The 25,786-nt window shown below is 31.0% G+C and overlaps 1 protein-coding gene across 2 annotated transcripts; it reads left to right on the top strand.

The window, feature by feature from the left end:
* Positions 1 to 23,409, top strand: LOC134681006 (uncharacterized). Of its 2 annotated transcripts, XM_063540349.1 has the most exons (17): positions 1 to 83; positions 2,887 to 3,011; positions 4,086 to 4,125; positions 4,454 to 4,573; positions 7,145 to 7,202; positions 9,631 to 9,740; positions 10,560 to 10,688; positions 12,287 to 12,313; positions 12,971 to 13,129; positions 14,765 to 14,950; positions 15,609 to 15,892; positions 18,579 to 18,659; positions 19,440 to 19,496; positions 20,049 to 20,132; positions 20,654 to 20,695; positions 21,193 to 21,264; positions 22,922 to 23,406. In XM_063540349.1, the coding sequence occupies exons 2-17, from the start codon at positions 2,973 to 2,975 to the stop codon at positions 22,997 to 22,999; spliced, it is 1,566 nt and encodes a 521-aa protein (XP_063396419.1). In that variant the 5' UTR covers positions 1 to 83; positions 2,887 to 2,972; the 3' UTR covers positions 23,000 to 23,406. The 2 variants fall into 2 exon arrangements, with proteins under 2 accessions (XP_063396419.1, XP_063396420.1); XM_063540350.1 differs by lacking the exon at positions 14,765 to 14,950 and having other exon boundaries at positions 22,922 to 23,409.
* The last annotated feature ends 2,377 nt before the right edge of the window (positions 23,410 to 25,786 follow it).

Raw genomic sequence — 25,786 nt, 5'->3', positions numbered from 1 at the left:
TTCACACTATTTACATGTTTTTTAACGTACTTTAACATTAATTAACATCATGAGCATAAAGAATAATGCTGGTAAATACTCAGGTAAGTTTTATCTTTATTTATATTAGTTTGGTAACGAATTGCGGAATTTATGTATGTTATTTATGTAATCATCTAGCATATACTGTATATTTGTATATTTCCATTTATATCTCAATGACAACAGAAGATTGTCGCGACCATTGAAGAGGGGAGTAAATGCGAGTTTGACAAATAATTACTTTTATTTTTAAATTGCAAGCAATGCACCAATTCCAACAAATTAAGCATTTCAATAGAGTTAACTAAATGGTTAGGGGGTATTTGGTCTTGGAACTTGTATCATTTTTCTTCGATTTTGTGTTTGGTTTATGCAAATCTAAGAAATAACAATGTCACCAATTAGTTTTGCATGCAAAACCTTTTAAAAGAACGTACTATAACATTTAAATACAAGTAAATGGTGGATATTGATATGAGACAATTATTTTTAAGTAGTAGCAGTATAAAATGTTATCATACAATCATGTGATTCATAAGATGTACATGTTACCATGCTAAATATTGAACGTTTATTTTGCTTCTTTCTTTTTTTAATCTATTTAATGTTGACATTTTCCGACAATAAATGTTTACCAGTTCAAGTTGGAAATTTTAGTAGAAACAAATAGAATGAGAAGATGTGGTATGACTGTCAATTAGACGAATTTTCTTATTAACATGTGATAAAAAGTTAAATCACAAAAATACTGAACTCCAAGGAAAATTTAAAACGGAAAGTCCGTAATCAAATGGCAAAATCAAGCGATGAAAAACGTCAAACGAACGGACAACAGCTGTCATATTCCTGACTTGGACAGGCATTTTCAAATGTAGAAAATGGTGGATTAAACCTGTTTTTTTTAGCTCTAAACCTCTCACTTTGATGACAGTCGCATCAAATTTCAATATATTTACAAAGATGCGTTAAAAAAACAGACATGATAGATACAATTGTCAAAATATGGATACAGCCGTCTTCACTGTGTCACAAACTCAATAGAACAAAAAATGTTTTACAAAGAAGAACACATTCATATTATTGTGAACAAATTCTGGATTATATTGTTTTGATTGGTAAGGATAAACAGCATACAATTATCTAAGTTCCTTTTTTTCTATTTCTATTCTAAACGTGAAACATGTTTTTACAAAATATAGTTTGCTGTACTTTTTCAAAGCTTATTTGTTAGTTCCCAACTGCGTCAATGCTAGCATTAGGTATCTGTGGCGATTTTCTATATATAGATTTTATGTGAAAATTATCATATATAGTTATTTATTCGTCGTTTATATGTTTACATTTAGTAACCCGTAATAGTTTTATCGAGTAAATTTGTAATTGAAGAACATATTTTAAAAGAAATTATATTAAACGTTTACTCATCATTTTAATAATTAATTAAAATACATTCTGTAGTTGTTTAATATGTGTAGAATATTACTCAAAAGAACAAATAACATTTTCGTAAACCTATTAATAAAACGCCCGAATATAATATAGGAGCACACGTATGAAAGATGATGAATAAGTAACGATGAAAAGTTGTATATCTTGTTGGACAACTTATTTTTATATTCGATTTCTAACGTTCTATCTGAACATGCATATATAGGTGCCTGTCGTTAATCTTTATGACAGTGTGTTCCAAGGTTATGAAAACAATCCAACATTGTTTTCGTTCCACGCAAAAGACAGAAATGAGCAGCACCAATTTCAATAATTACCTCGTAAATAAGAACTTTATGGGTATAGAAGTATGAAAGTCCATAAAAATCGCAAAACAAAGCCATCAATGGTATTTTCACAAGTTGAGGTAAAGTTTTACCAGAGATAAATAAGATAAAAACCACTGTTTAAAGAACAAAGTAATATCTATTGCGTAAACAAAAAGGTTTAACTTAGTAGTTTTATAATGTCACCATAAACACACTACTCCAACGAAGTATCTCTCCCTTCCCTGATCAATATAAAATGATTATCTATAGAGTTATCATTAAAAACAAGTAGATTTGCTATCAAATTGAAAAAGAAAATGCATGTATACTAGTATATTTTGTTCACGTTGTAAAAGTATTTAACAATCGTAATAGTATCTGCTTAATATATTTATTATGGTTTAATTCTGTACAAACATTGTGTTTTGTTTGTAAGCTGTTGCTAAGTTCAAAACAATAAGGTTTTACTACATGCGGGTCCAAACGGAAATGATGTTTTGCTATTTTGTAACTAATTTCTTTTTGTGCTCTCAAAATTTGTCACTTATTTTGGCCTCAACTGATTGATATGAGTGACAACGGTCAGTCTTGTCAGTTTTTCGTTTAACGTTACACGCCTGGGATTTTTGTGATATTTGCATGGCAAATATTTTTTTACATAAATAAGGTCGTTAGTTTTCTCGTTTGAGTTGTTTTACATTGTCTTTTCAGGGCCTTTTATAGCTGACTATGTGGTATTGGCTTTGCTTATTGTTGAAGGCCGTACAATGACCTATAGTTGTTAATGCCCGTGTCTATGTCATTTTAGTCTTTTGTGGATAGTTGTCTCATTGGCAATCATACCACATCTTCTTTCTTATATAACAAACGCAATATGCATTACAATGACAATTCTTTGTATAAAATCTATAAAGAAAAGTTTTTCAATACTTCAGGAAAGATATTGTTTTAAATAGTTGAGAATTGAAGTATTGAAGATTTAATTATTTCTTCTTGTTTCGACTGATGGATATGAGACAAGTATTTAAATTTGAGTTAAATTAACCCTTTATAACATTGTAAGATAACATTGGTATATAATCGTAAGTTCTATTTACACCAACTTCAGGTTTGTGGTGGAATACAACATCGAACAATTATGAACTAAAGATCTAACTCATATAATGTGTTGATTGTGTTGAATTTGATGTCGGAATGATGGAAGTATCGAAAATAGTTCTGATTTTATTCACGGTGAGTGCATGGACAAAATATGGTTTAGAAAGGTTTTTCATCATGAGATATCCATGTATGAAAATCGCATCATTTGTTTTTAATTTCAACAGCCCCTCATTTCCTTCAGTTACAAACACTAAAATAGATATAGGAAGATGTGGTGTGAGTGCCAATGAGACAACTCTCCATCCAAATAACAATTTAAAAAGTAAACCATTATAGGTTAAAGTACGGCCTTCAACACGGAGCCTTGGCTCACATCGAACAACAAGCTATAAAGGGCCCCAAAATTACTAGTGTAAAACCATTCAAACGGGAAAACCAACGGTCTAATCTATATAAACAAAACGAGAAACGAGAAACACGTATATATTACATATACAAACGACAACTACTGTCCATCAGATTCCTGACTTAGAACAGGTGCAAACATTTGCAGCGGGATTAAACGTTTTAATGGATCCAAACATTCTCCCTTTTTCTGAAACAATAGCATAACATCACAACATAGAAAAACATACGATAAAATATCAATTGGCAGACTTAACTCAATCAAAAAACGTATGATTACACAATGAAATAAATTTGATCTGCGATATCTGAATACAAATGCACAGTTAATTAAATATTAGAGACAAACATTCATGACCAAAAAGCTAACAAACAAATTAAAATGTACACAAATTGTAAAAGTATAAATTAGGATTTCACTACGGTACTAATATGAAAAATCATTGTAATCTTGTGATTGGATTGGTAAATTATATAGGGCCTCGAATATGATTCTCATGAAAATTTCGGACACTAAAACTAACTTAAACAAATTATGAACACTACTCATTTTCTTAATACTGAAAAAGTAAACATACAAGTCTGAACAAGTAGTAAATAAATGTGTTGAAGTCATCAAAATATACAATTTGAAATGTACCATAAACTATATTCTGCAGGAAACAAAGAACATTAAACTGTATTTAATGATAACCACTGTTTTGGTGGAAACCACATAAGTTGCCTAGGTAAAATTTGATAAATGTATATTCATCAGGAAACATTATCATATCATGAGACATGATCTTTGGTTTATTATAGGTTGTCACCAGAAGTATAAGTTCACTACAAACTTGTCCAGGTAAAGTGAACTATAAATGTGTATTTTTTTTTTAATTATTTTTGAAAAGACATTATTATAATAGATAAAAAAAAAAAATAGATTGTCTTCAACAATAGGCAAAAATGATATTTAATAAACAAAAGTTACAATTTTAGTAAATGAAAACAAATAAGTTACTTTGTGATGGCAACATAATTTCAGGATACAATGTATCAAATCTTGTTTCGATTGTTTTCTCTTCGATCATCATGTCACTTCTTATTTTAAATTACGTCCTTAAAAATGTACGTTTAATTGTAAAATGTATTTATAACGCATTTGAAATTTACTCTATTTCTACGTTAAGAAAAGTCAATCTGGATTGTCTCAGAATGCCTCTGTGATCTACGCCGTGGTTATTTTGGTGAAGATCCATACAAATGTGACCAGAGAAACTGCAGTGATGGTTTTATACTGACAAGGAATGGTAAATAATAATAAAATATATAGTTACTGTATTTCAAATTTTTAATTTTGATGTATATTACAGTTTTAATTCATCTCCCGCTGTAAATGATTGCACTTGTCCTAAGTCAGGACTCTGATGTACAGTAGTTGACGCTTGTTTCTTTAATTTATACATGTTTCTCGTTTGTCGTTTTTATTAGCTCACCTGGCCTAAAAGGCCATGTGAGCTTTTCTCATCACTTGGCGTCCGTCGTCGTCGTCGTCGACGTCGTCGTCGTCGTCGTCGTCTGCCGTCGTTAACAATTTTTCAAACATCTTCTCCTCTGAAAGTACTGAATGGATTTGAATGAAACTTTACATTATTGTTCCTTAGTATATCCTGCACACAATGTGCGCTTCGATTTTTGATTCGTCAAAAAACATGGCCGCCGTTACTTAAAATAGAACATAGGGGTCAAATGCAGTTTTTGGCTTATATTTCAAAAACGAAAGCATTTAGAGCAAATCTGACATGGGGTAAAAATGTTCATTAGGTCACAATCTATCAGCCCTGAAATGTTCAGATGAATCAAACAAACCATTGTTGGGTTGCTGCCACTTAATTGGTAATTTTAAGGAAATTTTGCAGTTTTTGGTCATTATCTTGAATATTATTATAGATAAAGATAAACTGTAAACAGCAAAAATGATCAGCAAAGTAAGATCTACAAATAAGTTAAGATGACCAAAATTGTCAATTGACCCCTTAAGGGGTTATTGTCTTTTAATGACAATTTTTCACAATTTGTTCATCATATTTGCTAACTTTAAAAAATCTTCTCCTCTGAAACTACTGAATGGATTTGGTTAAAACTTAGCATGATTGTTCCTTAGATTAGCCTCCACAAAGTGTGTGCTTTGATTTTTGATCCGTCCAAAAAAATGGCCGCCGTTACTTAAAATAGAACATAGGGGTCAAATGCAGTTTTTGGCTTACATCTCAAAAACGAAAGCATTTAGAGCAAATCTGACATGGAGTAAAAATGTTCATTAGGTCAATATCTAACAGCCCTGAAATTTTCAGATGAATCAAACAACCAATTGTTGGGTTGCTGCCACTTAATTTGTAATTTTAAGGAAATTTTGCAGTTTTTGGTCATTATCTTGAATATTATTATAGATAAATATAAATGTAAACAGCAAAAATGATCAACAAAGTAAGATCTACAAATAAGTTAATATGACCAAAATTGTCAATTGACCCCTTAAGGGGTTATTGTCCTTTAAAGACAATTTTTAATTGTGCTTCATATTTGCTAACTTTAGAAAATCTTCTCCTCTAAAACTACTCAACTAAATTTAACCAAACTTCAACTGAATGATCAGTAGGGTGTATAAAATAAAGTTTGTGCTTTATTTTTTATTTTGTCAAAAAACATGGCGGTCATGGCTAAAAATAGATCACAGGGTAAAATGCAGTTTTTGGCTTGTATCTCAAAAACTCCAGCATTTAGAGCAAATAAGACAAGATGTTAAAGTATTTATTAGGTCAAGGTCTACCTGTCCTGAAATTTTCAGCCGAATTGGGTAACTGGTTTTTCAGGTATAATGCCCCTGAATTGATGATTTTAAAGAAATTTTGCAGTTTTTGGTTATTATCTTGAATACTATTATAGATACAGATAAACTGTTAATAGCAAAAATGTTAAGCAAAAAAAAATCTACAAATAAGTTTACTTGACCAAAATTGTCAATTGACCCCTTAAGGAGTTATTGCCCTTTATAGACTTTTTTCACAATTTTTTCATCATGTTGACTTACTTTAAAAAATCTTCTCCTTTGAAACTGCTGTATCAATTTCAGCCAAACTTAGGCTAAATGAGTTTCAGAGTATCTAGTATAAATTTTATATTTCATTTCCTTGTATGTCAAGAAACATAGGTCCTTTGGCTAAAATAGAACATAGGAGAAAATGATTTTTGTTTTGCTTTTGAAGAAAATAGGACGTTTCAAAGAACATTTAAATAAATTGAAAAGCCAAAATAATCGTTGATGAGAGATTTAACCAAAAAAATTAAGGTGAGCGATTCCGGCTCTTAAGAGCCTCTTGTATATATTAGACCGTTGTTTTTCCCGTTTGAATGGTTTTACACTAGTAATTTTGGGGCTCTTTATAATTTGTTGTTCGATGTGAGCCACGGCTTCGTGTTGAAGGACGTACATTGACCTATAATGTTTTACTTTTATATATTTTTATTTGGATGGAATGTTGTCTTATTGGCACTCACACCACATCTTCCTATATCTATTATCATTGAAAACATTTAGTAAAACATAACGCTTAAAACAATTTAGAAAAAAAACCCACATATTTTGTGTCATGATTGAAGTTCAGATGTATTAACGTTATAGATAGGTTTCCAATACCTTCCTTGGTGGGTTTAATATGAAGCTGTCAGGTGTAAATTTAAAATCGAACAAAAGCTTTGTAAACCAGGCAAACTAGATATTACAATTATCTTTTCTCTAAAGAAAAACCATACCATGCAGTGATTTTGTAGTTTTGCATTTTTTGTGTTTTCTGTTGTAAACTTATATTTTGTATGTGCAGGTACTTGCAAACTTTGTACTGCTGACGATGATGTGAAAAACTGTTACAAAAGCAAAAGGTATTGTCATAAATCTTCGATTATGGTCCGAACTTCTATTGCTCTACCTTTTATAGTGTTAATCGGTTGGGGGTTATCTAGATGTGTAAGAATATAATTCGTAGCATCCAACTGTTTAATAAAACTGACCGATTTTCCTACTTCTTGTAAGTTAATGAGGGAAATTTAGGCAATAGCCAAGTCCAATTCAATATAAATTGATCTGATTAATAATTTGAGATAAATGTTTTGTTGCTAAAATTGTCAAACAAAAACATCAATGTAAGTGAAATATACTTTTTTCAATGAGATATGAATACAACAGTACTTTACATTTATTCATATCTGGTAATTACATTTTGAAAATATAAACCAAGGGAAAAATTGAGGTAATCAATCAAATTTATAAAGAGAGGCGCGAGCCACCCATAAGTCGAAAACGAACTGATGCCATTGCAAAAAAGGGCAAAAGATAAACAAACAGTCTAGAGAATCAACAATAAATACACTAGTTACTAAGCGAAAGGAACCCACAAAAACTGATGTGATCTCATGTGCTGCTAAAGAGTAAGACAGATACTGCTACACATGTGGCACACAAGGTGTGATAATGCACGCCTAGCATTGGGAAGAGATTTCTACTACGACTTTTGTGGTCAAATATTTATCGATGATTATATATTTTTGTCGCCAAAGTTACATAACATACGATATTTTTAAACTAAAAGAAAATTTTTGTGATATTCGTTTTAGCATATGCTTTATGTAAACGAGGTTAAATGATTTATCGCTAGTATCAAATTGAATCATAACATGCTTATCTTGTCATGTAAATGTAATGAATCAAATATACGGTGTTTGATCCATTATTTTTTACATTTGAAAATGCAAGTACCAAGTCAGGAATATTACAGTTGTTTTGCTTACGTTTGATGCTTTTTACCATTTGCTTTTGCCATTTGTTTAGGAACTTTCCGTTTTGAATTTTCCTCGAAGTTCAGTATTTTTTGGGATATTACTTTTTACACTTAAATTCGCTAACATATGATGAAAACATTCAGACATCAGTTTGTTTTCTGATCTACAAGCATATGGTTACAAATTGTTTCATAGGGGGAACTTCAATTCATATCTTTATAAAGGTCTCTGGAATGATAAAAGTACATACGGGTCTGATTTTTATAGTTATCATGTGTGGTTTATATTAGTTAATATACCCATCCACTATGTGAAAACATTCTGTATCTTCACAAATATCAAATGTCTAGATAAAAACGGCTAAGAAATTGGGAATACACTGAATATATATATAGGACTCTAAAGTGCGATAGTACTCTTAAGTGCGATGGTCACGCTAAAGTGTAATGGTCTACGCTTTAATACGATGGTATATCACGCTAAAGTGTGATGGTTGTTTGTTTGCTAAATTTCGATGGAATATCACGCTAAAGTGCAATGAACAAAAGGGTAATGTTAAAGGCCTTAAAACGCCAAAGAACACGGATGTTTATAGATAGTTTCATTTGCACACGCTAGTATGCTAAGTTTTTAAAATTCGGGCGTATCAAAACATTTTTATCATTAGCGTAGCTTGCAGCTCTCATGTAGTCTATCCCTTTTGTAAACATCTTCCCTTAAAGTCGTCATTGTAAATTACAAATACAAAATTCGTTCATTGTGTAACATTCATTTATTAAAATATTAATCTAAATAAGAGAGAAATGCAATGTTATTCGAGCTTTGTCCTTTTTCGCAGCGAGTACAGGTTGTATTTTCCTACAATGTACAAAATATTTTTATCGGACAATTTGTGATTTACGCATGAATACATGTACCTTTATTTTACCGACTTTGATTTTCAATAAGATCGACAATATTGAAACGGGGACCGCCGAGTAAACTGCAACATATACAACGATTTCAATGTATCCGTAAGCATCTAAGAGAAACAATATAAAGGATACTTATACTTGTGTATCTGTATAGTAAAATGATCGACTACAGGACACATGTACTTCTTCTTTCAGCACTCGGAAAAAAAACATTTGCCTCAGCCAACAAAGCACAGTAAGGTTTTTATTAAGTAAGTCATAAACATTTGGTTTGAAATTGATAATCAAATATTCTACATTTAGCTTTCGGCATGTTCATATTTTTTGTATAAACAATGTTCAGGTCATAATCCATAGTACGTTTATTATGTCTATACTTTCGCGGACCATCGCACCTTAGTGTATGTTGGCATCGCACTTTAGCGAAGACCATCGTACTTTAATGTCCCCATCGCACGTTAGAGTTCGACATATATTCCAGAATTTAAATGTGTACACTATACGCGTTTTTGTCTACTAAAGACTCATTGGTGAATAAAAAAGGTTAAAAATAAAACTTAAGTAAGAATTAATCAAAATGGTTGTTTTAACGTATGTTTGATACTATCTCTTTTTAGACAGACGAGCAACAGTACATTGACAACTCCATTAATTGCAGTTTCGATTTTACTGGCAATTCTATTGCTTATATGTATAGTTGTGCTCATAGTGTTCATTTTAAAAAGGAGTATGTATTTGCTTTGTTATTATTCAATTTAACAACTTAAGAGATTTTAACAACCAATCGAGTATATCACTTTGAAACAACCAAAATAAGGGCATTAGTCATTAACAATTTATGTACTATTTGTTGTATATACCCTTATCTTATGTTTACAAATTTGCATATAATCATATAATGAAAAAGTTCTTAAGAAGTAAAAAATATCAAAAACAAATCCTGGTTTCATAGATTTAGATGTGTCGTCATACAAGTGAGAGGTTTTTCTAGCTATAAAACTAGGTTTATTCCACCATTTTCTACTTGTTAATTGCCTATACCCATATGACAGTAGTTATCCATTCGTTTGATGTGTGTGTCCTTTTGACCTTTTGATTTTGCCATACAATTAGGGACTTTCCGTTTTGAATTTTCCTGGGAGTTTGTATTTTTGACCCTTTACTTTTTAGATGCAAATTAAGGCATGCTATAATCATTGTTTTTTTAATTAGCATGGATTATTCGTTCTCTTGTTATAAACAAACATTACTAATATGTGTTTCACTAGTTCTATCAAAAACTGAGCAACAAACATTATAAATATAACTGACTATTGTTTTTTTTTTTTATGTATTTGGGTCTTAATTCATGCTCCGCTCGTGACGGTCATGAAAATAACATATTGATTTAATACCATAGAAAAATTAAAAGCCATACAAGTTCTGTTTCCAAAAAGGGTGCTAAAAAAAAAACGCTTCTAGATTGTTTTATGAAATGAAAATAGTGAGTAAAATAATATTGGTATGGTTTCTTTAATAATTATTTTCATTGTTTCTATTTTCTCAGGACGGCGGAAAAGAGATCGAAATACTGCTCCAAGGTCAAGTCCATTACTGGCACTCAGACGAAATCATCAGGAAATCAGCTCTGAACGAAATAGTTCAGTATATAGTTATGCCGACAGCTCAGTTATTGGTAGGTCCATATAATCAAATAATATAAAGACACACATCATGATTTGTTCATTGAACATCAGCATTAAATTCCTATGCCCCTTTAATAACTATACCATACTACAATAAAGCTTTACAAAGACTAAGACGTAAAAGTAAAACAGTTAAACGCTTAGCGTTTGATATAATAGAGATAAATAGCTTTTACTGTTCTTACTTGTTTGCAAGCTAAATATTGTTTAGTCGGCGGTTTGTCCGTTTCTCAGAAGTCAGTTTGATCGAAAAATGTATAAACTCATTTTTATAATTGCGGTCCCAAATGTAGCTGTGAAAATATGTAAATGTTTCAATAGAAACAGTTAAATTGTGAAGTTTCAAAATCTTAATAGAGTTTGCTTAGGACAATTTTGAGTTTATGATAATTTTTAAAACATGGTTCCTCAATGAAAAAAACATTATAGATATTGAAAAACTGATAATTATTGTGATACATGGACTACCCGTAGGACAGTGGTGTTGACTCAAACAATATCACTGTCCTGTGGGCTCTGCATATATCACGATAGTGACCAGTTTTTCAATATCTGTTATTTAAATATACATCATTCAACAGAATTGTGTCATAAACTGCATAATACTGTAATTGTAAGAGACATGTGTAAATCCAAAAAGCTGAAGAAGCAATAAACAGTTAGGAAAAAAATATTAAAATTTGCCCTTATAGATTTTACCATCCCCTTTTCATTGCTTTCTTGCAATACCAAGCTTACTGTTTGTGTCATATATGTGCATATGTATGAAATCAGAATCTTCAATAGATTTTATATCCAGTATATAAAATGGTAAAATATAATTTCTTTAGGGTGTATCTATGGCAACAATCTGCATTTATTTGTTATAAAATATTGCAAAAAAGGGGGGGGATACCTTTTCTGAATCTGTGTACATATATCATGCAGCAAATCCAATGAAAATCATATGTCTTTCGTCTCATTTTTTTGTAAAATTGTGTCAAAAACTTCGTGTAGAAAAAATATGTTCGTAAACATTACATTAATTTCTGGATCGATAGCCGGTCTAGCTATTAAAATACGGATTGTCAAAAACAAAATAGCCCATAAAACATGTAAAAAATAATACTGATGCTCTTATAATGAAGGCTAAATTAGCACTCAGCTGTCTAAAAATGAATTTCATTACACAATAACTTTCCTATTTGAAAAATTCACCGGGGCCAAAATTCGAAACTAAACTCCTAACTGTGTATTGCTACCTGAGATAACACTGCCCTTTAAAATTTCAATGATCGGATTTGGATGAGTGTCTAGCTCCTCTGCATTTACATACGTGTCGCATAGTGTGGCAGTAAAATGGCTTGAATTGAATAGCACGTTTTAAATTTAATGCGTCCGAAAAGTTTTTTTGATTAAGATGGGTTTTGATATGAATTACTATTTTAGCGTTTCTTATATGTAAAGACAGAAAAGCGCTTCGTACTATTAAAAATTATAAATTGTTATTTTCCTTCAATTAATGAAGTCATATCTGTGTTTAATTATAAGTATAATTTCATTGATAAGACAAAATTATTGTATTTCCTTTTTTATTTTTGTTTTGTAGGTTTATCATATAGAGATGTATCGAATAGTAAGTGTCTTTCCATTGAATTAAATGTGCTGGTAGATAATGTATGAACTCTCAGAATAATCAAATTTTGCCCCTTTGATATTGCCTGTCTCGTTTTTAACGGAATGAAAAATCATTTACTGGAAGGGTTAAAATAGTTAGATAGCTCATTGTAAATCTTTGTTTCATTTATTAATTAATAGTGTTTCCCGAAACCGTATTTAATCGTAAATTATTCATAGATGTGCAACCTCTCACTTCCCCCCTTTACAAAGTGAAGAAAAGAAACATTTTGAATATGTTTTCCTTTAATCGTTTGCTATTCATAGTAAACAGAAAACCAAACAAAAAAGTAGGATCAATTTAAGAAATAACAATGATTCAATCATTTCCGATTTAGGAGTTGTATAAGATTTAATCCTTGAATTTTAGTATTTCGAAACCTACATTTTAGGACGTTTGCCAAAAAAAACCAGTGTACAAATTATTAGTATATTATGTAGTTTTAAGTGATTCTATAGATATTGAAACGTTTCTTTTTACAGGTAACCTTTATCAACCATAAAGAGTCAACACTTAAATGAACGTTAGATCTCCTGTATCTTAGTTCTTCAAGGAAAATTAGTGTAATAGACACTGAAGAAAAATCAACTGATCCTCATGTTCTTTTTCTTTTAGGTTCCAATCTTATTAACAGAATAAATCTACCGATGATTGATGAAACTAAAGTGAAAAAGACAAGAGAACAACTCCGAAATGCTATTCCAATTCCACCACGACTTCACCCAAGTCACAGCCAGGAATATAGTTTCAGTAGTCCGGATGTAACAATCAGTGGTATTCAAAATTTTCAAAACTATCATTCATATCATTAACAGGATTAAGAAAAATGTGATTATGTTAGATTGCAAAATAAAATTTAATGAAAGATACATAAAGGAACAATAGCTGTCAAATTCATGTTCCCCGAATTGAGTCAAATTCACATATATGATTTTTTTTTAAAAGCAAATTAACAAAAATACCGAACTCCGAGTAAAAATTGAAAACAAAAAGTGCTTTATCAAATTGGAAATTTAAAAAACTCAAACATATTAAACGAATGGACAACAATCGTTACTTTCCTGACCTGTTACATTGATTTTATATGTAGAAAATGGTGGATTAAAACTGGTTTTATAGCTAGCTAAACCTCTCACGTGTATTACAGTCGCATAAAATTTCATTATTTTGACAGCGATGTGTGAACAAAACAAACAGACATGATAGGTAAAAATGTCAAAAATATCACATCAACATTGTGTTATAGTCTAAATCACAATTTGAAGAGCGTAAAATAAAAAATAAAAGAAAAATGATATAAAAAGCAGAACTTTGGCGATTGTTATTAAATTCAGTGTATATCTTTAAAAAAAAAATGAGAATCCACATCTAATGGACGGCAATCTTTTCTGAAGAAATAATAGTGGAAAGAACTGAAGGTGAACGTGTTATCCAATATTTTAACGAAAATGATGTAAATGACGTTAAACACCACATGATTAATAAATCATCAGCAATCTGCTATTTTGTGCTTGTTATTTTATCTTCGATGAAAGCACGCATTTTTTCTCTTGAGACCTTTTTTTGGAAAAAACATGGATATATAATGTGTTGCTTTAAAAGCATTTATAAAAAAAATCGCATTACTGAAGCTATAAAACGTAGTCGAAGCTCGCACGTTTACCCATTGTTGTTACTATGACGAGTTCATAGTTGTTGCCTGCTAAACTCCCATGGTACCTCTTGGTACAGTATTCAGTGCAATAAGTTGTTTTTCAATGTGCTGAAACGACGGGCGCTTACTAATTAAGACCAATTAATATCTGACAATTAGGTTTTCCGCTATAAAATATCTTGCATTTATATATATATATAAATATACATATTGAGTGCTTTTATTTTGGAGTAGCCAATGGAGGAAAAATACTGCTTGTGTTATGGTCATAACAGTTGATCTGAAAAGTGTTCATTGTTTTTCTTCAAATGCTGAGTTTTATTAGGTTTTTTTCCCTTTACTTTCGTTTTTTTTTTTATAGCCAATGATATCGGTTTTTCTCTTGCGAATGATCGGAAACTTCCAATTTTATATGTTGTTGGTTCTTAAACGGCTCAAAACATTTGATCTGAAATGTGTCCATAACGCAGTAATTCAGTTGTAGCCATTAACTTTTTTTTTATAGTTACAGGAAATTATGTTTCATGTTTTCTATTTGTTTTATAAAAACATTTTCAATCCCTTGTAAAGTCATATAGTACTGGCTTTCAGTTGTTCAGATGTTATCGTTCTTCATAAAGATTAGACCTGAAAATTGCCCAGCTCGCAATAAATGCTAATGTTTTTATTTTATCTACACTATAACTTGAAAATCATGACTTGACATCTCATGTGGTTTCTTATCTTTAATTGATATTGTGGATTTTATTTTACAGAAATGACTTCTGCTGGTGACCGAAGATCAAACAGTAACCCCTTTGTAGCTAGCCAGCAAGTAAACCAAAGTTTAACATCCTGGCCAATTAAGCATTCGAATTCCAATTCTAATGAAAGTTGTCGTAACTTAGAAAGAAGGGTGACTTATCATGTATCAACAAATGCCGATAGATACACACAAACAGGTCATACTGCACTACTATAAAAATTTGAGATAGTCAAGACACTTTTTGTGTCATTTCCAATATTTCAATTATTTTTTTGTCTAAGTATAAAATTATTAGGTACTGCATTTGATCACTGTTTTCTACTAAAAATATTTTCAAAGCAATTATCGTTCATCATCTTTTAACGCATTAAGATCGCGTCTGGCGTAAATACAAATTTTAATCCTCGTATCTATGATGAGTTAATTTATCATAAGAAGATTAAACGTTTGATTGATAGAAGATAATTGATAAGTTTTAATTAAAAAGCAACCAAACAATGAGTCAATACGACATTGATCAAAAGTGCATTTCATAAAATAAAAATGTCTGAACCAGTTGTCAAGTTATTAGACCTATCAAAAATAGTATAGGAGTTTAGTATGACGTCCATTATCCCTGTACTAGTATACATATTTTTAAAGGGCCAACTGAAGGCTTAAGGGTGCGGGAGTTTATATCTACCCATCGGAGGACTTCGGCTGTTGTCTGCTCTATGGTCAGGTTGTTGTCGCTTTGACACATTCTCCATTTCCTTTCTCAATTTTATAAATGACAAGTTAACGGATAAAATGCAGTATCAAACAATGAAAATACAACATGTAACATCTTAAAGTTTTGGTCTTATATATTACAGGAAGTTCGTTAACAATAGATTCAATTGATCGGTGTTCAACTAACAAAAATGTATTAAGCTGGAATGGGGAAGATGTACCTGACAACAGAGACATAGAAAACGACGATATGGAATATCATGGTCCGATCATCTTACCATTGGCTGTGCCTATTTACCAAACAATTGAGATGGAAAACTTGTTAACAGACACAACATGTGTGACAACGGATCTGGATGATCTAAGTGAAGATACAAAGCTAATGAAGCCATTTCTAGATGACCTTTCTTCGAATCCACCTCAACAAGTGAGTATGTTTAAAATATAGTTAACTATTGAACATACTGAGTCATGCTTTTCTGGTAATATTTACTATCATTTATTATATCACAAACTTGACAGAAAAATTACTTTATTTTATCATCGTTACAAAGAAGCTATTAAAGATAGCAGTCTAGAATAAGTATTAATTCATTTTTTTGGAAATGAACACACGCGTTCTAAAACCAGTTGATGGCATAATACAGATTAAGTTATCCTTATATATTTATATGTATACAAACAGAGCAATAAGTCCTATTAAAACTTTTCGGAACACAACTTATTAATATGTATTTCTAAACGTAGAAAGTACAACGTACAATTCGTAAGTATTTGTTTTGAATGTATCTTGTTTAGTTTTGCATGTGTTGGTGTTGTGTGTAATGGCATGAGTATGTAGTATGAATATCTCGATATGTATGGGATTTCAGGTAAAAACTTGAAATCAAAAATTTCTTTATTTTAAAGTTAATAAAGTAAAGGAATCATTAGGCCACCATATAGATCTCAAGCATTCGAAATTCAGAAAGTGTCGATCAGATGTGTCAAAAGCTTTACTCTTTCGAATATATGCTTTTATATCTTTAAGATGACTTTAAAATTTTGCTAAAAGGTTTTAATGATCGTGCATTTAATCTAAAGTTGCATAAAAGGCTCTCATATTAGGAGCTGGACAGTGATATGAAGTATACGCCAAGGCCAAACAAAAATATAAATGTGATTGCCTGTAATAAATGAATATCAAAATTCATAATAATTAATTTAAAGTATTGTGTAATTCAGCATCTGTTTGATTACATGTACTAACAAGAATGCCCCACACGCACTATCATTTTCTGTGTTTAAATTGGGGTAAAAACTCTAAGGAGTAGGTCCGGTAAGACCTCTTTTTGGCCCCAAAATATAGCAGTTTTACAAAATTGTTAAAAATTAAACTTTTTCTTAGTGATTGGATAGTAGAATGGTTCTGCTACATAAATATGGGCTGTTTTTGACAATACAATGCACATATATTGGGTACTAGCCCCATGAAGTCGTGCTAAATTACTGAAATCTTCACAATTCCAGCATTTTAGTTAAATTTTAGACGGTTTCCGGGTAAAACAAAAGTGGCCGCATTCGTGTTCATCCAAAATATTGAAATGGAAGTTGTATTTGATGATAATACATAACATATGTAAAGATTGAGGATGAACACGGATGCGGCCACTTTCGTTTTTCACAAAAACCATCTGAAAAGTGTCATTTTTTCGCATATTTGGTAGATTTTTCATATTTGAGCTTGAATCGAATCGTTTTTAATGACTAAATAAGTTAAAATCTTGCACATAAATTAATTGAATCATATGAAATAGACACTAAAGTGTTTAAAAAGTGGTCAAAATCTTTTGTCAGATGAAACTTAAATTTGAGGCCAAAATCGGTCCTTACCGGACCTACTCCTTTGGCATTTAAATTAGAAAGATCATATCACAGGGAACATGTATATTAAATTTCAAGTTGATTGGGCTTAAAATTCATCAAAAACTACCTTAATTTGCACTATCATTTTCTATGTTCAGAGAACCGTGAAATTGTGGTCAAAACACTAATTTGTCATTAAAATTAGAAAGATCATATTATAGGGCACTTCTGAACTGAGTCTCAAGTTGATTGGACTTCAACTTCATCAAAAACTACATTGACCAAAAACTTTAACCTGAAGCGGGACGAACGGACAAAAGGACGAACGAACGGACGCACAGACCAGAAAACATAATGCCCCTCTACTATCATGGGTGGGGCATAAAAAATAATAAATCATTTTGCCTTTTAGTAAGGCAATCATGAACCACTTTTCCATTGCATTCACATTAATCAAAGTGTTTGCTTGGTATTTTGAAACATTGCTTGCATTCACACATAGCACATCGGCTCAAGAGATATATACTCTAAGCGGGAATATCACAGTACATACCCTGTCTCAGTCCTAAATAACCATTTTGAATTTTCATGAGAGTTCAGTATTTTTGTGATTTACTTTTTTACACACAATATATATGTTGTTGTTTAGTACTCATGAAGGTATACTTCCTCAAATATATTATATATTTTACGTAAGTATTGTATCCTCTTCAAAAGTTACATGTTTTTCTAAGGTATTGTGTTTGCTTCATGCATGCTTCAATCTAATTAAAAACAATTGTCTAAAAAATATATGAATACCAATGAATCCGTTTAAATGGTAATGTGGCCTTGTTAATTTACAATGCTCTCATGTTCAAAACAAATATAAGGGTTGTTTAAGATATTGTCTTAATTTCTTATTTGTATTGTGTTTTTTAACCATTCATTTTTTTATTCTTATCCACATTAAAGTTCCGGAAATTATTATATACATACAGTTCTTGTCCATTCGTTTTTGATGTGTTTTGTCATTTGATTTTGCCATGTGATTATGGACTTTCCGATTGGATTCTCCAGTGAGTTCAGTACTTTTGTGATTTTATATATATATATATTTCATATAACACCTTTTTACAAATTGTGAGTTAATTGGAAATAATTTCAGTATGAAAACGTATGTAATAAAAGTAGGTTTGCTTGAATTCGCTATTTTTACCATCAAACATATGGATTTAATCAATTCATGTCACACGTTAATGAAGTACATTTGTAATGTCTACTTTTAGGATATGGAACAAAATTTAACTGCAGAAAACATTGATGATCATCGGAATGTTGATGACTATGAAGCGATTCAAGTTCCCCAGGTATACGTTAGAGTAAAGGAAAAGCTTCAGGAATACATGTATATAAATAACTATCAATTTGAATATTGTATTTAATGAAATTGGTATTGTAATATTTTATTTCGCGAAACGTGTAAGACATTTATGAAATCTATATACTAGTATATTGTGTAAATCCGCAAAACTTGTTGTATATCTCTTTCTGCTTTGTTTTATTATCCTCGTTTGTCGATTCGTTATTGTTGTTTTTCTGTTTGCCAATGATGTTGCCTTGTTGTTATCTTTACATATAACTTTGTATGACCCCTTTGATATGTGTTATGTTCTCTATGTTTTACCAGTATTGCCAATGTAGAGCAACGCGACGGGTGCGACATGAGGAGCAGAATATGCTAATCCTTTCCGAAGCACCTGAGATCACCCAAGTTTTTGGTGGGATTTGTGTTGCCTAGTATTATTTTTTTTCTGTTGTGTCATGCGCACTATTAGTTGTATGTTTGTCTTTTTCATTTTTAGCCAGGTAGTTGTTAGTTACTTTTAATTTATGAGTTTGACTGTCTGGTATCTTTCGCTCATTTCTTATCCTCGGAAACTTTTTTGGTCCTTTTATTTATTTATTTTTGTTTCAACGTATTCGCATCTATTTCTCTGTTTTGAATTCAAATCATATTTGTATTGATCATTTATTTTAAGTGTGATAATTGAAACGACAAATATTAGAAATGTAAGAATATTTAAGCATTTAAAATAGTCGGTTATTTCTTATGTGAAAAATACAAAATGGACAAAATGTTTTTCCAGGAACCAAGAAACAGTTTTTCAAATAATGCAGTAACTATTCTTGGAAGGTTGCAGACGGTAAGGTTATCAATGTGACCGAAAAGACATCAAGTTGTCAAACAAAGTTGCACATCGACAAATTAAAGAACATGAACTTTAACTTCATATATGTAGCATAAAAGAGACTGGGTATTAAAGACAGAAATGATAAAATACAACTTCAGCAATAGAAAAAAAAGGAAGGAATAAGTAAAAACAAAGAAAGACATATCTCATCTATAGCATTTTCTTACTGTACTGGTGCTACATGCTTTACGCCATTACAAAATGTGAGATTTAAGCAAATAGAAATATCTGAATTTGACAAATTAATATATGTGATGCGACACAAAGTTCTACAAAATTTCTGGTCTTGACAGAAAATATTTTAGTATATGTCGACAAAATGGATTGGACAGTCAGAACGGCAAATTATATTTGATGCTCAGGAAGTGTTTTGTGTGTGGAACCCATTTCACCTGTCTTAGCTCACGTGAATTTTTTTTTACTATTTATTTACAAAAATATTGACCACTTCTACATATTTGTAAATAAATAGTACATTGATCGTCACGTACTTTTTTTAAACAGTTGATTTTAAAGGAGGATAGTAAACTTCAAAGAAAAACGGAAGAGACAGAATCGTTGAAAGAAGAAGTAAGAAGGTTACGCGAAGTAAGTTTTGTTTCGTCTGTTTGAATTTTGCATGTTTCACAATAAAATTGATTATCTTGAGAGTCATTTACATAAAAATGTTGAATTATTAAATAGGCAAAATGAAAAGCTCCATAGTCATGCAGCAATTTCTAAATAAGTTGAGTGCATTCTGAAATACTAAACTACTTATAAATTGAAATTGTATTACAATTGATATCTAATTGTATGATGCAAAATGATATACTGTATATTATGATATATCTTATGTCGGTGGCAACTGGTTACATGAAGAGATAATTATGAAGAGATATTTATGACATTTTAATCTAGTCAGTCTATTAAATGATTTGTTGGGTTGTTCATCATGTAGATATGCATCCCTTTCTGGTTTATGTTTTATTTTGACGTAATCATGTAGGTAAATCAAGAAAGCGCTTTAGACGCACTAATGTTTATAAAAAAATAATAATTTTAATCAAGTTTACTTTGTACTAGCATGCTTATGAATTGATAGAGATATTTGATTATTTTTTTCAAAGAGTGTTGAACAAAAGGACAAAGAGTTGCAAGATATTCATCAGGTAAAGATAAACAAAAAGTAAAAGTAAATTAAATGTAGAGAAAATTTATTGATTTTAGCGATCAGGATTTATGCGAATTAATAAACATTCTAAATTATACAAAAAATACATGCCTCGATATAAAATCATGAAAGATTTTGGAGGAGATGTGCACCTTATACCAATAATCAACCTATTTCGAAAATAAAAGGAGAGACGTTTGTATAAAACATCGCTTATATGGTCATCGGATGTCAACTCAATAATTAATTAGATGGTGTCTCGAATCAAATACACACAAAAGGAAGTTAATACATATTATCGAGCATATGTCCTGCTAATTGTTTGTTTTAGAATTTGATAGTTTGGATAAATTTTTCACTTTGTTATAAATCAAATATGAGAATTTAAGCCAAATCGGTGAACATAAATTTTACAGCTAGAGCCCTTTAAATGAGATTCGAACATTTGATCACCAAATTCATATATAAAGATATTTACATTCATTTTATTTCTAGTATCTAGGCGGTATTATGGATAACTTTCCACATGACAGAAATTCTATGGAAGATATTTGTAATGACTTACAGGTAAGGAAAATTCAAGCTGCATATTCATATTAATATTTATTAGAGTTTATAGTTTATCTACATTAAAAAGGATTATATTATACATTTCTATCAATATTTCAAATACGTAATCTGCTTTACAACATGGTTATTTGACACATTTTGGCAGCTACTAAAATACGATGGCTAAGATTAAAAAAAGAAATTAAATCGATACTAAAAGAATTATTTGTTAGTTGCAAACTATTTCGGTCAAATTTACCATATGATTCATTTGAAAGGAGCAGGTTCAGTAAGACCCCTTTTTGGCCCCAAAATATAGCAGTTTTACAAAATTGTGAAAATGTATTCTTTAAGCTATTTATTGAAAGGTAGAATGCTTCTGCTACACAAAGATGTGCTGTTCTTGACAATACAATGCACATATATATGGTACTAACATCATTAAGTCATGCTTAACTACTGAAATCGTCAGAATTTTAGCATATTAGTTAAATGCTATTTTCATTTTTGACAAAAACCATCTGAAAAGAAACGATTTTTTGCATACTTGATAGATTTGTCATATTTAAGCTGGAATCGGAGCGTTTTAAATAACTTTATCAGTAAAAATCTTTCATATAAACTAATTGAAATAGACACTTTAAGGCAACAGTAGTATACCGCTGTTCAAAACTCATAAATCCATGGACAAAAAACAAAATCGGGATAACAAACTAAAACTGAGGGAAACACATTAAATATAAGAGGAGAACAACGGCACAACATTAAAATGTAACACACACAGAAATGGACTAAGCATTCGACAAAATCCTATGAGAATAACAAATATAACATCAAAACCAAATACATGAATTTGGGATAGATAAGTACCATGACACGTCTTATAGTGATGTGAATTCACACTCAAATATAAGAGAAAACAAACGACACAACGGAAACACAACGTTCAAATGTAACACACACAAAAACGAACTGTTATATAACAATGGCCATATTCCTGACTTGGTACAGGACATTTTTAAAGGAACAAATGTTGGGTTAAACCTGGTTTTGTGGCATGCCAATTCTCCCTCTTTTAATGCCATGTGAAATATAACATTAAAATGACAACACAACATTACAGGACTACAATATAAATGAATAGGAGAACACAATTGACAAAGAAACACACGAATAATAGCTAACAAAAGGCAACAAGTTTAAAATTTTAATACCCTAGAAGTGTATGTTGTCCACACAAAACTCTCTAGTGACGCCCAGATACAAAAATTTGAAAGCCGAAACAAGTACAAAGTTGAACAGCATCGAGGACCAAAAGTTCAAAAAAGTTGTGCAAAACAATTAAGTGTTTAAAAAGTGTCCACAATCTATCGTTAGATGAACCTGAAATTTGAGGCAAAAATCGGCCCTTACCGGAGCTACTTCTTCCTGAAAATCTCAAATACACGTTTTCAGGGCACTCGCATTGCTGTCTGAAATGAAACTTCATCATGTACGATGACTCAAGACCATGAGTGTGGGTTGCGAAATACACAAAATCAGATGTGAACCACTTCCATCCTGCCAATATTAAGTACATAGGTTAAAAGTCATACTGTATACTCTGAGAGCCATGCATTGAGATTTATTCTGACTGCACTTGCCTCATTAAATTTCAAAATTATTCTTTTCACAGCCAAGTAACCCGCAAACTGAAGATGTGAAACAGGATCAATCTGGCAACGACATATACTACAGCAAGCAATTAGTTTGATACTTCTATGATGTATATGTATTCATGTACTAATCATTCTTGAAGTGAACGATGAAGTTTTTCGTGTAGATGATAACAAAAAAAAATGCATGGCATTTTTATGCAGATGATAAATTTGTGTTTTATAAAACGCTATATAAGTTTTTAATGAATTGTTTAGAATCGTGTTCATTGTGGTTTTCTGCATAGATACTACAAAATTATATGATTTGTTATTATGATGCTTTGTTTCGGATACCTCGAGCAAAAACATAAAAAGAGGGAACAGGGGATTTTGTATTTGTTCCAATGCATTTATAGTCAGCAGTTTGTTGTTGTTGATGCCTTCAAAATGAAAACGTATGTACATATGCATCTTGTCCAATTTGAAGTGTATCTCGTTACCTTATCCAGAGACATATAATACATTGTAGTATATGTCTCTGCCTTATCAGTGATACAAGTATGATCATATTTTTAAGCTGGCTACTCGTGGATGAATAAAAAAAATGTAACAGTCTGGAAACGTTAAAATGTTGTTTGTTATGATTGAACAATACTTGTTTTTTCTAATAGGTCACGAAGAAGCTTATGCAAATGGTTCCTGGAAATTAACAATAGTTTTGGTAAAGGTTATGATGGAAGTCAACACTTCGGTGTTGACATGAGTATCAATAATGTTGTCATTTTTATAAATTTCCTGTTTACAAAATTTAGATTTTGTTATGCCAGGCAAAGATTACCATAGCCGTATTTGGCACAACTTTTTGGAATTTTTGATCCTCAATGCTCTTAAACTTTGTACTTTTTTTACTTTACAAAAATTTTGATATGAGCGTCACTGATGAGTCTTATGAAGACGAAACGTGCGTCTGGCGTACTTAATTATAATCCTGGTACCTTTGTTAACTATTATGGATGTTTAAGCAAACTGAAACCCTAGACCAGAGACATATAATACATGTATTATATGTCTCTGCCTACACCGTGTCTGAATGTGATCTTCAAAACCACTTAGAAATACTAAGGATGTTCTACCCTAGGAATAGATTACCCAGCTTATTTGTGTATGTCTGAAAAATTCGAAAACAATACTTTTTTCTGAACTTCAAAAAAAAAATAGTACGTCAACCATAACTATATTGGGTTTACAAAATGATTGTAAGATGTATCAAATTATAATCCTGGTACCTTTGATAACTATGTACATGTTTTTCACATGTATCATTTAATTTTGTCCTGGTATTCATGTTTCAATAGTAAACATTCCTTGTTTATGATTAAGTCAATTTTGCAGGCACTTTTAGTGATCAAGTGTTTAACATATTGCAGGATTGATATATTGCTTAATATGGAAGTATAATTATATTTATAAGTACGTCCGAGCCAGTGACAACTCTACAACAGATTTATCCATCGGATCAACAGCAGTGATAATATAATTATTTTCTGGGACTGTATCTTACATTAATTTGTAGGATCCTTTAATAAAGATAATTAGCTGATCTGTAAGAATAACATCTTCATGCCTTATATATCATGTACTGTAGTATGACGCTAGATTAAAACTAATGTGGAGAGGTAACAAACGGCCACCGAAAGCTTCATTTTTTTTTACCCAGGTGGTCGTGTGGTCTAGCGGGACGGCTACAGTGCAGATTTGGTGTCACGATATCTCAGTAGAATGGGTTAGAATCCCAGCAAGGGAAAAACAAAAAAATTGCTAAGCGAATTTACAGATCTAACATTGTTGGGTTGATGTTTAGACGAGTTGTATATACATAATGTACACAACAATGTATCACCATCACTGCTGGTGAGGATAAATCTGTTGTAGAGTTGTCACTGGCTCAGACATACCCATACATAACAATTTATATATATATCTCGTATTTAAACAAAATCAATATTGGTATGTTGTTTGAGTTTTTAATTGGTGTGTTGTGCATGCATTGCACTGTAGATTTGTTATAACTAGGGAACAGAGTCTGTACATTATAGTAAAATGTTTCTTTTTCCGACGTAGTCGGTATAGTTTCGGTTTGTGCACATTGAACTTAAGGACGCTTCACTATGGCAACAGACTACGCATGCTTGAAAATCCTTTCTGTGATTGGACAAAATGATGTCACGCAGGGTGATTTGGTTGTGTTTGAAAAAACGTCTTGAAAATTATATCGTGATGGAAAGCAAGTGAAAAACTATAAATATTTGAACAAGATCTAACAAAGATTTATATTTTTATTAAAATAATTGTTTCTCCAATAGCTCTTTGCATCCATGACAGCTGTTTATTCAGGACATTTATATAATCATTTAATTTTTAATGTAAACTTTGTTGTACGAACGTACATGACTTTTAGAACGCACCTACGCATGTGAGATTTCCGCGGGGTTTTGGTGAATGTATACAGAAAGAAACTACTTATACTACCAATAGTTTCTAGCTTTGTTTACCATGAATTAAGTCTTTTGACAAATAAAAATTTTAGGTGTCATCACAATTTTCTGATATATTATTGCCTTATATAACTAGACTTAGTAAAGAATTTCTTGTAGGTACATTAAGATGGAGATTTTATTAAAGAGGTCCTGCATCATTAAGTCATTGTGCTTCTGAAGGTTATCGAAATGATAGTTTTAAAATATACTCAAATTTAAATACGTCGGATATCTTTTTTAAAGATAGTTCTTGTTTTTCTGTATGAATTATCTTCACTTAAGAGATACATTCATACCATATTTATCATTTTTGATACACCACTTGTTCATATTATATAGCTTTCAAGATAATAGGCATATACAGAT

This window comes from Mytilus trossulus, chromosome 8 (genome assembly GCF_036588685.1).
Source record: "Mytilus trossulus isolate FHL-02 chromosome 8, PNRI_Mtr1.1.1.hap1, whole genome shotgun sequence".
Lineage (NCBI taxonomy): Eukaryota > Metazoa > Mollusca > Bivalvia > Mytilida > Mytilidae > Mytilus > Mytilus trossulus.
This window is presented reverse-complemented; position numbering and strand designations above follow the sequence as displayed.